This window comes from Lynx rufus, unplaced genomic scaffold (assembly GCF_022079265.1).
Source record: "Lynx rufus isolate CCGP_SWC_20201006 ecotype Redwood Valley unplaced genomic scaffold, mLynRuf1.p SCAF_2, whole genome shotgun sequence".
In the NCBI taxonomy this organism is placed as follows: Eukaryota; Metazoa; Chordata; class Mammalia; order Carnivora; family Felidae; genus Lynx; species Lynx rufus.
In genome coordinates this window covers 82,221,756-82,236,028 of record NW_025814834.1, presented here as the reverse complement: position 1 = coordinate 82,236,028, position 14,273 = coordinate 82,221,756, and the positions used below count along the sequence as shown (strand labels likewise).

Sequence of the window (14,273 nt, the reverse complement as noted above, 5' to 3'; positions counted from 1 at the left end):
AAAATTTGTACCTTGTGACCCCCCTTTCCTCAATTCCCCCGCCCCCACCCTCCAGCAACCACCAAACTGTTTGCTGTATCTCTGAGTTCATTTTGTTTGTTTGTTTGTTTAGATTCCACATATAAGTGAGATCATACAGTACCTATCACTCTCTATCTGACTTATTTCACTTAGCATAATGCCATCAAAGTCCATTCATGTTGCAAATGGCAATATTTTCTTTTTTATGACTAATATTCCCTCAGTTGTGTGTGTGTGTGTGTGTGTGTGTACACATACATATATATCTTCTTTATCCATTCACCTGTTGATGGACAAATTGGGTTGTTTCCATTTATTGTCTATTATAAATAATGCTGCAATGAACATAGGAGTACATATATCTTTTTAAAACCGTGATGTAATTTCCTTTGGGTAAATACCCAGAAGTGGGATTGCTGGATCATATGGTATTTCTATTTTTAATTTTTTTGAAGAACTGCCATACTCTTTTCCATAGTAGCTGAACCAATTTACATTCCTATCAACAGTGCACAAGGGTTTCTATCTTTTAAAAATTATGGCAAAATATACCACAATAACAGAATTTATTTTATATTTCATAGCATAAAATTTGCAGTCTTAATAATTTTTAATGTTTATTTATTTTTGAGAGACAGAGTATGAACAGGGGAGGGACAGAAAGAGAGGGAGACACAGAATCTGAAGCAGGTTCCGGGCTCTGAGCTGTCCGCACAGAGACCAGACGTAGGGCTTGAACTCAAGAACTATGAGATCATGACCTGAGCCAACGTCGGATGCTTAACTGACTGAGCCACCCAGGCATCCCACAGTCTTAACCATTTTAAAGTATACAGTCAGTGGTATTAAATACATTCACATCATTATGCAATCATCACCACCATCAATCTCCAGAACATTTTTTTACATTCCCAAACTAAAACCCCATACTCATTCAATAATAACTCCCCATTCTCCCCTCCCTCAAGTCCCTGGCAGCTGCCTTTCCACTTTCTCTGTGAATCTGAATACTCTAAGTACCTCATATAACTGGCATGGTATAGTATTTGCCTTCTTGTGACTGGCTTCTTTCACTTAACATAATGTCCTTAAGATTCATACATGTTGTAGCATATGCTGGAATTTATTTTTAAGGCTAAATAATACCCTATTGTATGGATATGCCACATTTTGTTTGCCCATTCATCCACAGGTGTATGCTTGGGTTGCTTCCACATTTTAACTATTGAAAATAATGCTGCCATGAGCATGGGTATAGGAATATGAGTCCCTGATTTCAATTCTTTGGAGGATATATGCAGAGGTGGAGTTGCTGGGTTGTATGTTAGTCTATTATTAATTTTTTGAGGAGCCGTCAGACTGTGTTTCATATTTGCACCATTTTATGTTCCCACCAGCAGTGCACAAGGGGTTCAACCTCACACCTCTTCGACACTGATTTTCTGTTTTTGTTTTTGTTGTTTTATAATAGCCTTTCTAATGGATGTGAAGGGGTAGCTCATTGTGGTGTTGATTTGCATTTCTGTAATGATGAGTGAGGTTGAGCATCTTTTCATGGGCTAATTGGCCATTTGTGTCTCTTTGGAGAAATTTCTATTCAAGTCCTTTGACCATTTTAAAATCAGATTTTCTTTTATTGTTGATTTGTAGGAGTTCTTTATATATTCTAGATATCCTTAATCAGTATATGATTTGCAAATATTTTCTTCAATTCTATGAATTGCCTTTTTACTCACTATCCTTTGATGCATAAAAGTTTATCGTTTTGATGTTGTTCACTTTATCTATTTTCTCCTTTGTTTTCTGTGCTTGGGTGTCTCTTTAATTTTTTTAAACCCAGGCCAATTATAAACTTTTCCTAGGGCTTGTTAATCCTTTTTTTTTTAATTTTTTAACATTTATTTATTATTGAGAGACAGAGCGTGAGCATGGGAGGGGCAGAGAGAGAGGGTGACATAGAATCTGAAGCAGGCTCCAGGTTCTGAGCTGTCAGCACAGAGCCCGATGCAGGGGCCGAATTCACAAACAGCAAGATCATGACCTGAGCTGAAGTCGGATGCCTTACCAACTGAGCCACCCAGGCGCCCCAAGGATTTTTCGATCTTACCTAGTCCATCTCCTTTTCCCCACCCCCATCTCCTTGATTAAACCTTCTTAGCCACCACTGAGCGGTCCACCCAGGGTACTCTGACTTGTTTCTAAGTTTCCTGTGGATTATGACTTATTTTGTGACTTCCCCTCAAGTAGCAGTGGGCAGGGGTGGGGGGAGGTCTTTATTAATCCTCTTGAGAAGAGCTCATTTAATAAACCTAAATTTATATTTATAGTGACAACAAATGTGAATCACTTAGTTAATAGTTCATGAATAGATAGATGAATGGGTGTGTGAAGAGTGAACCCGTGGACACACAGGTCTCTCCACCCAGATTATCCATGTGCTGACCTTCTCAGACCTTCTCAGTGTGTGTGAGATTCTGGTAATCTTCTAGTGGGCTCAGGGAAACCCGGGATTGGACTGACCTCTCCAGTATGTTGTGAAGTTGATCACTAAAGATGATGGATGTCTGAGCCAGAGCCTGAGAATACTAATGTGAAAACAGATGAGAATGTGGCACTTTGGCCTTTTTAAACCTACTTTCACTGCATCTGAGTATGATAGGAAAAAAATAGGAGAAAATAGAGAGATTAGGAACTGATGGTCCCTGGGATGGGAAAGACATATTTTGGAACAATGCTGGGAATGTCTGACCATAGCAAATCCCCTCAGGCAACTCCCCCTCAGGTTTCCTTCAGGAATTTGACAAAAGGCCTGACTAAAAATAAGTAGACCATAAAACCTATGACCCACAAGGAACTGGCCACCCCTCATACAATGGAAACTGGTCAATCAGGAATGGACAACCCAGCACCTAGAGTTATCCAGCCAATAAGGATAAAACCTGAGAAGGAACAAGGGGGAAGGGAAGGGGTGGGGTGACCAGCACCTTATAAAACAAGGACCCTTGCTTATTGTCAGCAGGCATTCACTTTCCAATGTCCCCTCTCTGTGAAGAGAGCTCTCCTACTATTCTTTCTTTCTAATCTTATATTTTAATAAACTTTTGTCTGCTGCTCATTTTGTGTCCACCTCTTCATTCTTTGAAGTGGCAAGACAACGAATCCCAGGTATTGTGGTAAAAAAAAAAAAAAATCCTACAACATGAGGACAGGAAATCAAATTGGTACTGCTCATAATGGCTTATAAAAATTTATTTTTGTAGGTCTGTCTTCTCAGCTAGGTGGAAAAACTGTATTCCCAGGTGAACTTGCATTTAAGCAACAGATGTATTCCTTAATTTAACTAAGTAATACATCTGTCTTACCACCATTTGCTCAGCAAACAACAACAACAAACATTCAAGGGTTTATACTATGTGTCAGGCACCATACTAGGTTCTTTAAAAGCTTTATTTCTTAAAATTCGCTCAAAAACTTTATGAGATGATTCGCTATTCCAATGATAGAGTTAAAATTGAGTCTTAAGGGAATTGAATACCTTGCCATGGGTACCTCCCACATCTAGTAAGTGGCAGGGCTGGGATTTTTACTCAAGTAGAACTTCCTTCTAGGTTGGATTTCTTATTCAGCATGCTGCCTACTATGCACTAGATGCTAGAGACATAAAGATGAGGCAGCTATCATTGCCCATGAGAGTGTAGTGATAGAGATGTGAATAGTAGGTTGTGAGGACAACAAGAAGGACCACCTGCCCTTTGTGGGTGTTTAGGAAGTCGGGGAAGGCTTTCTAAGGAGGGAGGATTGAGTTGAGTCAAAGAGGAAAAGGTAGCACTGGAAAGGGGGAGTGGACATCTAATTGTTTTGCCAGCCCAGCACCATGTTCTTTTTCTGGGAATGACATCCCTCTTGTTTTGGGAACCTTCCCATCATGATATTCCTCAAAGATCTTACAAAGTTCCTGACTCTGATTGAGTGGTCTAGGGGCAGATACCTAAGCTCAAGCCAATCATAGACTTTCCCTAGTTTTTTTCAAACCAAAACTCTGAACAAACATCTATCCTTATCTAATGGTAGAAATTGAAGAATGAAACCCAGAGACTCTTGGCAGCTGGGTCTCCAGACATTGGGGGGATGATCTGGAGTGAGAAAGAATGAGGGCAATACAAAGAGGAATCAGGGACCACAGTTAGAGAGTTAGAGTCTTGGTAGCCTGCCTATTTCCTGGCTCCATTGTCTAATCATTTTTTTCTAAATAAGCAAGATAATCTGGATTCTTCTGATAAATTCTCCTATTGCCATGGTGACTTCATTTGGGTTTCTCTTACTTTTTACTGTAAGAGCCTTAATACACTTACTTAGTAATAGGCATGAATGGATGACTCTTAGCAAATGACTTAAAGTATCAGAAGCAAGCACAGCAAGAGGTGAATGGAGGAAGCCACAAATAGTTTGGTATTTGTCAGTGTGTAAACATCAAGATGAGAAGTGGTAAGAGATAAGGCTAATAAGTCGGCAGAAATCTGATCATGGGGTTCTGAGCGTATTTTGCAAGGGACTTCAGAACTTGATCCTGTATATATTCTGTTCATGCTACGGGTTCTAAGTAGGCATTAGGCAGAGGTTCTGGAAACTACACTACAATTAGTAGTAATTAAGAGAGATTCTTCACCTGGGAGTCACAGGCAGGTTTGGGTTGTTCCCAAATCCAATGACATAGCGTGAAAAATCTGTGGGTGTGTGCAAGTTTTTTTTGTTTTTGTTTTTGTTATGGAAAGTGTCCCCAACTTTCATCAGATATGAAAGCAGCCCCTGACCCAAAATATGTTGTGAACTGGTATGTGCAGGCATTTTGGGGAAAAACGGCTTCAAATATTCAGGCAAATCTCATTTCCCCCTTGATTTCCCAACAACTCTTACAAAACCGTTCAGCACAGAGAAAATGCTCCATAACGTTTCAGTTGGACATTGTCATAAGGGATTCTCCTTGGAGATCATGAATAGATGTAAAGAGATGATATAGACCTGGTTTATCTAGAGATCTTAACTGGCAATACTGGATACGACCTCTACCCTGTTCTTGACCTGGGCAGCCAGACCAGACCTACAGGCTTTTGGAAGTGGCACCTGGGGTACCACCGCTGTCCCCCAAAGCCAACCCAACTGCAAGTAAGTATCCTTGTCCTTCCACCGAGAGGAGGAGCGACTACAAGTCCCAGGATGCCCCGCTCTCGGAGCCGGGGCGAGGGCGGGGCGGATCTCCGCAGTGACGTCACCGTCCCGGGGCGAGCCGGGGGTGGGCGGGGCCAAGGGGCGGGCCGGGGAGGCGGCCGAGCGCGCTGGTGCTGATGCAGGATGGCTGGGCGCGCAGGAGCCCGGGAGGTCTGAGCCGGGCGAGGCTCGCTCCCTGCGCATCGCCTCGTCCGCCGGCCGCGTGGTCGCGGGCAGGTGGGCCCGGGGAGCAGCGCCGGGCCAGGGCAAGGCCAGGGAAGGCAGGTCTGCAGCCGGCGGGGCGGGAGGCTGGCTGATAGAAACCTACCCGGTTTCGGAACGGCCGGAGGCGCCCAGCCCGCCGAGTTCGCGATGACCTGCTGAGAAGCTTCGTTGGAGGCTGCAGGAGGCGGCCTCGCTGCAGGCGGTGCGGTTCGCGGCCTCCTCCCTCGTCTTACTGAGCCCCGGCCCCCCACCCATCCCCGCGCCCCCTCCCTGCCGCCAGCCGAGATGGCGGATCCAGCCGAATGCAGCATCAAAGTGATGTGCCGGTTCCGGCCCCTCAACGAAGCGGAGATTCTCCGAGGGGACAAATTCATCCCAAAATTTAAAGGCGATGAGACCGTGGTGATTGGGGTAAGTGTCCGGGACGTGTGGGTTCCCCGGCTGCTTCGCGCCGCAGCTGGGCGCCCGAACGCCCCAGACGGCAGAGGTGTTCGGCCACCCCTTCGGACATCCCCGCAGGGCTGCCTTCTCGCGTGGACTTGAAGAGAAACCCTCTCCCCTACGCCCTACATTTTCGCTCCCGGGCTGGTGGAGGGGCCACTGGGGGCAGCGGGCGGGCCCAGGTGTCGAGAGTGGAGGTGGGGGGCGAGGAAGGGTTCGGCGCCGCCATTGTTCGCGGGGTGGGGGCCCTCGTGGGCCTATTGTTCCCCGCCCTAGCCACGCCGCGTGGGTAGGGTGTTTCGGTTACCCTCAAGCGGGGTGCCCAGGCTCCCCTTAAAGTATGATCTCTGCACTCCATATATGGTTCCAGGCATCAGTTCGATTTATCGAACACTACCTGTTCTTCTCACGACCTTAGCAAAAGCAAAAGAAAAAAAGGTACTGGAAAAATCCTAGCCTTGGTTCGGAGCTCCCACGCGGTGTAGACGCGGCTCCCCGCGGCGTTTCACCTTGCTCTGCGTGCAGAAGGCTGGGGGTGTGGGGAACACTGGTGGCCTTGGTGTTCCCGGGAGGCCTGGTGTGTCTTCTGCTTCCTCTCAACCCAAGCTACCCTGGACGTGGTCCCCGGCACTGACCCCTCCCCAATGAGGCGACCCCCCACCTGGTGTCCGCAGACCCTCAGATGTGCTTCGCGCTGGGTGGAGAGTAGGCTGTGTGCCCACATCTGTGGGACTAGGGGGCCCAGAGCACATCCATATAGCCCCTGTCTGCCAAGAGTAGAAGTTACTTTGTGTGGCTGGGTCCCCCCTCCCCCCCCTTCGCTTGATCTCCCGTCCTACCTTTCCTTTCCTCCTCCCTTCCCTTCCCCCCACTTGGCTCCCTTTCTGCAGCCGGGACTGCTGGTGGGGGCAGGGAATACCATTGGGTTTTAGTTCTTAAAGCGGTATGTCAAATGAAATAAACCAGCCTTTCCCCCGCCCTTTCACCCCCCGTTGTCCCCAGCGTGTGTAGCTGACGGTGCCCTCTTTGTATGCGAGCCGCGTGGGGAGGGACCGAGTTAATGGGAGCCTCCCGGTCCCCGCTGACATATTCCTGGCAGCCCGCTCGAGGCTGCTGATGCAGCCTTCCCGTCCCCGGCATTGATTAAGTGATGTCATCCAGATTACTGAGCATGCTCCGGCTAACCCCCTCCCTCCGATTCCCCCCAGTGGCTGGTGTATTTAGGTCAAGTGATTGACAGGTGACAGTTTCTGGAGGGTCCCTGCCAGCGTCCGCCAAGCCTTTCTCAAGCACCAGAGGCTGACGTTTGCCGGCCAAGCGGCCCCCAGCATCTTCACCAAGGTTGTGCCGCAGTCCCTGAGAAGGGCCCGAGGGACTAGCAGGTGCTAGCCGGATTGGTAGGCGGTAAGGCGGTAGGCGGGTGTTCTCCCTGAAAGGGTAACTGAGGCAATGCTCTGGCCTTTGCCCAGGGGCTTCATCTTGTCCCTCCCTTAGGAAGGCAGCTCCCTTTGACGACCTCTTCTCCCCTTCCCATTTTTACAGTCATCAGGAAACCATGACCTCCAAATGGCATGCGTTTATTCTAGGAGCTGACCTATCAGGGCAGGAAAGGGGGCTTTTCTCTTTGCTTAGTGTTAAATTGAAGAGAAGACTTATGCTACAATTATTGATGAAGAGGGGAATTCTATACTTAATGGCAGGATAGGTGATAGTGACATATCTGCTGCCAGTACATGGGGCAGATAGTAGCTTGTTTGGGTTACATCTCTCAGCTGGGATCAGCCTACAGTCAGATTTGCTATTTCCTGAGCCAGGCTGTAGTTTAGATAGAGTCGGAGTTACTGGGGACATCTCATCCCTGCCCCTTACCTTGTAACAATTTTTTAACAAATAGTTATGCAGCACTAGAACATGTTCTGGTGACCCTATTTTTTTTTTTCCAGAGGTTTTAAAGAAAAGCCTGAAGAAGTTGTTATTTTTGTTCTTCCTCTACCTCTCCTCCTGCTCCTCCTTCTCTTTCTCAGTCTTTTAAGAGTGATCTGTGTGCAAGGTGGAGATCCTAAGAACCATGTTTATTTCACATCTAAGTATACATGTGATTAACTAAATACATTAAAACAAAGTCACTCTATGAGTAATTTAAACTAACAGTTGTGGGTGTGAATACACATGTAACTCTTCAACTGTAAAGGGAAATTTTTGATTATCTTACTATAATACTTTTTAATACAGCGGTTTTGAATTTTCTTCAGGATAAGTTTGGTTCTTTTTTTAATAGAAAAAAGCATTCATAAAGTGTTATCATAAGGGTACAGCTTAGCGAGCTTTTATAAAGTAATCACTCCCCTGTAACCATTTCTCAGACTAAGAAACACATTTTCAGGACCCCAGAGGTCCCATTAGTGTCGTTCCCGGTTATTAACTCCCTCTGCCTCAGGGTAACCACTATTCTGACTTCTGCCATAGATTAGCTTTGCTCATTGTTGTTGTTGTTGTTAATAAACTTTATATACGTAAAACCATAGAGTATGTTTGCTTTTGTGTGTGGCTTCTTGCAGTCAACATTATGCTTGTCAAATTCCTCCATGGGGTGGTGTGTAACAGCAGTTTTCTCCTGCTCATTGTTCTGTCGTGTCCCGTTGTATGAATACACCATGGCTTATTCATCCATTAACTGTCAGTAGATACTTGGATAGTTTCCACTTTGGGGTTAATATGGACATAGCTGCTATGAACATTCTTTTGCACTTTTGGTGAGAGTGAATCCAAAACAGAGGACTGCTAGACATTGAAGGGGGACTAGGGTTGGCATGTGCCAGGACCCTTCCTATTCCTGATTAATAATGTGTAACTAATGGAAATGACCTTTCTAGCAGCCTGTAACCCGTTTTGTACACTGAGCAGAACGGCTCCCAAGCCAATTCAGTTGCAACCAGCCCATATGGTTCAGTTGCAGGTGGAGACTGCCTTGGGTGGGCATCTCTTTCCTTGCTTGTAGAGGTGTAGATTGTGAGGATGACCAAAGAAGGCCAGAACCGTCCAGCAATGTCAGTCTTCTTCACTCCCAGCAGAGCCGTGTAAAGAATGAATTTCTGTGGAGTCAGCTGTTAGTCTAAATTCAGAATCCCAGAAATTTCTTTTGTTTTTGAAACTAAGGTCAATTTTTTTTTTCTTTAAAGTTCTGTTCGGGGTCCCTGTGTGGCTCAGTCGGTTAAGTGTCCAACTCTTGATCTCAGCTCAGTTCTTGATCTAAAGGTCATGAGTTCAGGCCCTGTGTTGGGCTCCATGCTGGATGTGGAGCTGACATAAAATTACAATAAAATGGGACTCCTGGGTAGCTCAGTCGGTTAAGCCTTGGACTCTTGATTTCGGTTCAGGTCTTGATCTCACAGTTCATAAGATTGAGCCCCATGTCGGGCTCTGTGCTGACAGTGTGGAGCCTGCTTGGGATTCTCTCTCTCTCTCTCTCTCTCTCTCTCTCTCTCTCTCTCCCCATCTCTCTGCTCCTCCCCTACTTGCATGCTCTCTTTGTCTCAAAATAAATAAATAAACTTTAAAAAAATAAAATAAGGCAGGAGCAGGTGAAGAGAGAAGAGCCAGCGTGGTGTGGATTCAAGAAGAGGTGGAGGAAATTTGGAGCAACAGAAGAGAAAAGCTTTAGGGCAGAGTGAGAAATACCTTAGGTGAATAGGTAAAATACCTTAAAAAAATAAGGTAACACCTTAAATATATAGGTAACATTAGGTAAAATACCTTAAATAGGTAAAATACCTTAAAAAAAGGTTCTGTTCAATTTTTATGGAGATGTATGCTAAAAGGGAGATTTTGCAGGTATAGTTTCTAGATTTTTCTTTTTTTTTTTTTAATTTTTTTTTCAACGTTTTTATTTATTTTTTTGGGGACAGAGAGAGACAGAGCATGAACGGAGGAGGGGCAGAGAGAGAGGGAGACACAGAATCGGAAACAGGCTCCAGGCTCTGAGCCACCAGCCCAGAGCCTGACGCGGGGCTCGAACTCACAGACCGCGAGATCGTGACCTGGCTGAAGTCGGACGCTTAACCGACTGCGCCACCCAGGCGCCCCTAGATTTTTCTTTTTAAGAAAATGTCCTGCCTTAGAGGAAGTATCTCCACCATCCTTGCATTTTTCAGCTCCTGTGTAAAGCTTTCTTTTTCTGAGCAGCCCAGCCACAGTCCTCCCCACTTTGAACCCCTGAAGCATTATTTTGCACAAGATCTTGTGACTTCTTTGTCTTGGATTATTATTAGTTTTATCATATACGTAATGACATTGTAAGCTATGGGCAGTATTTCCCAGGGCCTTGCCCATAGAAAGCACTTAAGTATTTATTGATCTCTTTGTTGAATCTAGAAATCTTTACTTTGGTATATTTAACTTGTTTTGTGGGCCCTTAATTGGCCTAGGGAGTAGTTAAAAAAACAGTTTCTTTTTTTTTTTTTTTTAATATATGAAATTTATTGTCAAATTGGTTTCCATACAACACCCAGTGCTCATCCCAAAAGGTGCCCTCCTCAATACCCATCACCCACCCTCCTCTCCCTCCCACCCCCCATCAACCCTCAGTTTGTTCTCAGTAAAAAAACAGTTTCAAAGAGAAGTGCTATTCCTTTGAGCAGACCTGGTAAGACAGCATATACTATACTTAAATGCCTTAAGAAAATTGGGAAAGTACTACTCTCAGCTTTGTTAAATAGTAGGAAAGCTGTTGACACTGGCAGTGAGATGGAAGTAGAGGGTGGCGATGACCTAGTGATTAGAAAAGGGACTCCACATAAATTAATTCTTCAGAGAAAAATATTGGATTTATAGCATTTCTTGAAGTACTCCTCCATTAGCTGCTGAAAATCCTGGTGAGTCAGCCACTACTTATGGCTCTGACTATTGGTTTTGATGTATCTGTATTGATGGAAACTCTGTTTTGGAGAGTTCCCAGTAAGTTCTTTGAAATGGATGTTGACACTTCAGTTTGCTCACTTGGGACTTTCCTCTTATTCAAAGTCCTAGGAAAGCATTAAGTTCTGACCTCTCTGAGAGCCAAGGCAAAACATCAGCCGTGACCACTGAGCTGGTCAGTGGTATGGAAAGTGGCCTCAGCCTGCAGGATCTCAGATTAGTTCTGGACAGTAGATGGGCGAGAAAGGAAGGACCAGGACAGAGACCAAATTCCAAGTTGGAGTTATCATTGTGGACGTTAAGGACTCAAAAAGTAAAGAAATATGGCTAGAATTTTTTTTTTTTGTCCATAGTAATGGTCTTTAAAAACATGAACATTAAGATTTTTTCATTTTAACTTTTTTAAATGTTTATTTATTTTTGAGAGAGAGAGACAGAGTGTGAGTGGGGGGGGGGGGGAAGGGGGCACAGAGAGAGAGAGGGAGCAGAATCCCAAGCAGGCTTCAGGCTCTGAGCTGTTAGCACAGAGCCTGATGCAGGGCTCCAACTCACAAACTGCAAGATCATGACCTGAGCCAAAGTTGATGCTTAACCAATGAGCCACCCAGGTGTCCCTAAAATTTTTTCATGTTTAACTTATACACAGTAGTTCTATGGGAGGGACTTTGACAATATAGAGTTGTGTAGCAATGCCGTATTAGTTTTCTTTTGCTGCTGTAACAAATGATCACAAGTTTAAGGGTATAAAACTATGCAAGTTCATTATCACAAAGTTTCCATAGGTCAGGAGTCCATCAGATCAGCTGGTTTCTCTGTTTAGGGTCTCATAAGGTCAAGACCAAACTATTGGCAGGGCCATGTTCTTTTCCAGTTCTTTTCCATTTATTTGCTCATTCAGATTGGTGGCAGAATCCTTATGTTGGTAGGAGTAAGGGCTGTCAGTCCTGGCTCTTCTCCGCTTCTAAAGGCCACTCTCAGGCTCTAGTCACGGGCTCCTCTTCTCTGTCTTAAAAACCAGCAATAAGTTAGTCCGTCTCGTGGTTCTCATCCTCTCCTGCAACTTCCATGGCATGTCTTTCTCACTGACCCTTCTTCATCCCTCTCCCACTTGAGGGGTCCATCTGATTGTAGTGAGCCCACCCAGATAATCTGGGATAATCTCCCTATTTTATTTTATTTTATTTTATTTTTTAATTTTTTTTATTTTTTTAACATTTATTCGTTATTAAGAGACAGAGATAGAGTGCTGAGTGGGGGAGGGACAGAGAGAAGAAGGAGACACAGAATCTGAAGCAGGCTCCAGGCTTTGAGCTGTCAGCACAGAGCCCGACGAAGGGCTCGAACTCACAGACCGTGAGATCATGACCTGAGCTGAAGTCAGACGCTTAACCAACTGAGCCACCCAGGTGTCCCTAATCTCCCTATTTTAAGGTCAGCTGATTAGCAACCTTAATTATATCTGCAAAGTCCCTTTTACCCTGTAACATTCACATATTCACAGATTTCCAGGAATTAGCGTGTGAACATCTTTTGAGGCCATCACTCTGCCTACCACACACTGCCATACTCACGATACAAAACAGTTTTGTTTACCACTCCCTACCCCCCCAGAAGCCCTCATGCCACCCCTCTGTACCACCCCTCTGTAGTCAAACCTTCTCCCCTCTCTTAACCCCTGGCAACCACTTCTTCTTCCTCTCTATAATTTTGCCTTTTCCAGACTGTCATAAAAATGGAATCACATATTAAGGATCTTTTTGAACCTGTGTCTTTTACTTAAGAACTCTTGGAGATTTATTTTGTTGTTGCATGTATCAATAGTGTATTTCTTTTTAGTGCTTAGAGGTAGTCTACTAGATGGATATAACAAGGTCTGTTTATCCATTCACCCAGTGAATGACTTGTGGGTTGTTTCCAGTGTGGAATGATGATGAATAAAGCTGCTATAAACCTTTGCGTTTATGTTTTTGTGTGAGGGCAAATTTTTATTTCTCTTGGGTAAATACCGAGATGATATCAGTTTTGGGATTGCTAGATCATATTGTGACTATATGTTTAACTCTAAGAAACTGCCAAACTGTTTTTTTTTTTTTTTCAACGTTTTTTTATTTATTTTTGGGACAGACAGAGACAGAGCATGAACGGGGGAGGGGCAGAGAGAGAGGGAGACACAGAATCGGAAACAGGCTCCAGGCTCCGAGCCATCAGCCCAGAGCCTGACGCGGGGCTCGAACTCACAGACCGTGAGATCGTGACCTGGCTGAAGTCGGACGCTTAACCGACTGCGCCACCCAGGCGCCCCCCAAACTGTTTTTCAAAGTGGTTGTATCATTTTGTATTCCTTCCCAACAGCAGTCATATTTGAAGGCAGGATTATAAAGGGTTTGTTCAGTCACTTCGTTTAAGTGAGCACTAATAGTGTTTAATAATGTCGAGAATTATCAGTCCTTCATTCTTCTGTGCCCTAAATTCAGAGATGTTTACATCACTTGAAAATGAATCAGTGGTTTCCAGTAAACATACCCCCTGAAACGCTGGAAGGAGTGGACACAAGGAAGTAGCTGTCATCTAGTAGGTGACACAGAGGCCGCTTGCTGTTCCCGGCACGTATGCAGTTGGTACCACCTAAGTGAATGGGGTTGGTGCAGGTAGGAGGGAGAGTCAGACAGAGCTGAGTGTGGATTCCCTGGCTAGCTGTGGGGCTTTTCCCCCAAGTTGTTTAACTTTTCTGCGTCTCAGTTTGATCATATTTGAAATGGAGATATAATTACTTATCTCACAGGGCTGTTAGAATGAAATGAAACGAAGGGGTCAAAACAGCATCTAGTAGAGAGAAAATGCTCAATCAGTGCTAATTATCCCCCATGTTTCCTATCTGCCTGTAATTTTTCTCATTTTCAGAATTAGCTTTGCCTCCTAAAATTACTGCCCTTAACGCTATGTCCTGAAAACTCTTCCTGTAGGCCTATTTCTTAGGCGTTTGTTCTTATGCATTCTTGCTTGGAATAGCCTCTCTTTTCATCTTATTTGTGAAATTCCTAACCATCCATGAAGGCAGAGCTCACAGTCTGTTTATTTTTAGACCATATCCGCTGATCCTTTTATTTGCAATGATCATATATAGGCGAGAGGGAGAGGGTGTGTCTGTTTCATGGGTCTTTGCCTCCTTCACAGTGCTTGTCTAGTTGCTTTGTAAGTGTATCTTGATTGAGGCTTCTTTCTTTCCTTGCTCCCTGCACAGAACCAAGTCTCCATCAATGCCAGTTTCTGCATTTCCTTAAATAACTTGGGTATCATTGGGGATTTCCCTCTGCCTCCACCTGTGCGTGTCTGGCCCAACTCCCCTATTTAATGACAGTGTTTTCCATTTTTGGCTTTTCTCCCCCATTCAAAATAGGAAACCTCCCCCACCTTTGGGTTCCCTTGAGTCCCTGCCTCAGCTTTCTCACCTGTGTCTACTTATTAAA

General features: G+C 44.7%; 1 protein-coding gene across 1 annotated transcript in view; it reads left to right on the top strand.

The window, feature by feature from the left end:
* The first annotated feature begins 5,736 nt into the window (after window positions 1-5,736).
* Window positions 5,737-14,273, top strand: part of KIF5C (kinesin family member 5C) — a 141,879-nt gene continuing 133,342 nt past the window's right edge. The window contains exon 1 of the mRNA XM_047085709.1: window positions 5,737-5,862. Within this exon, the coding sequence (XP_046941665.1) occupies window positions 5,737-5,862 (126 nt within the window). The remainder of the gene's footprint in view (window positions 5,863-14,273) is intronic.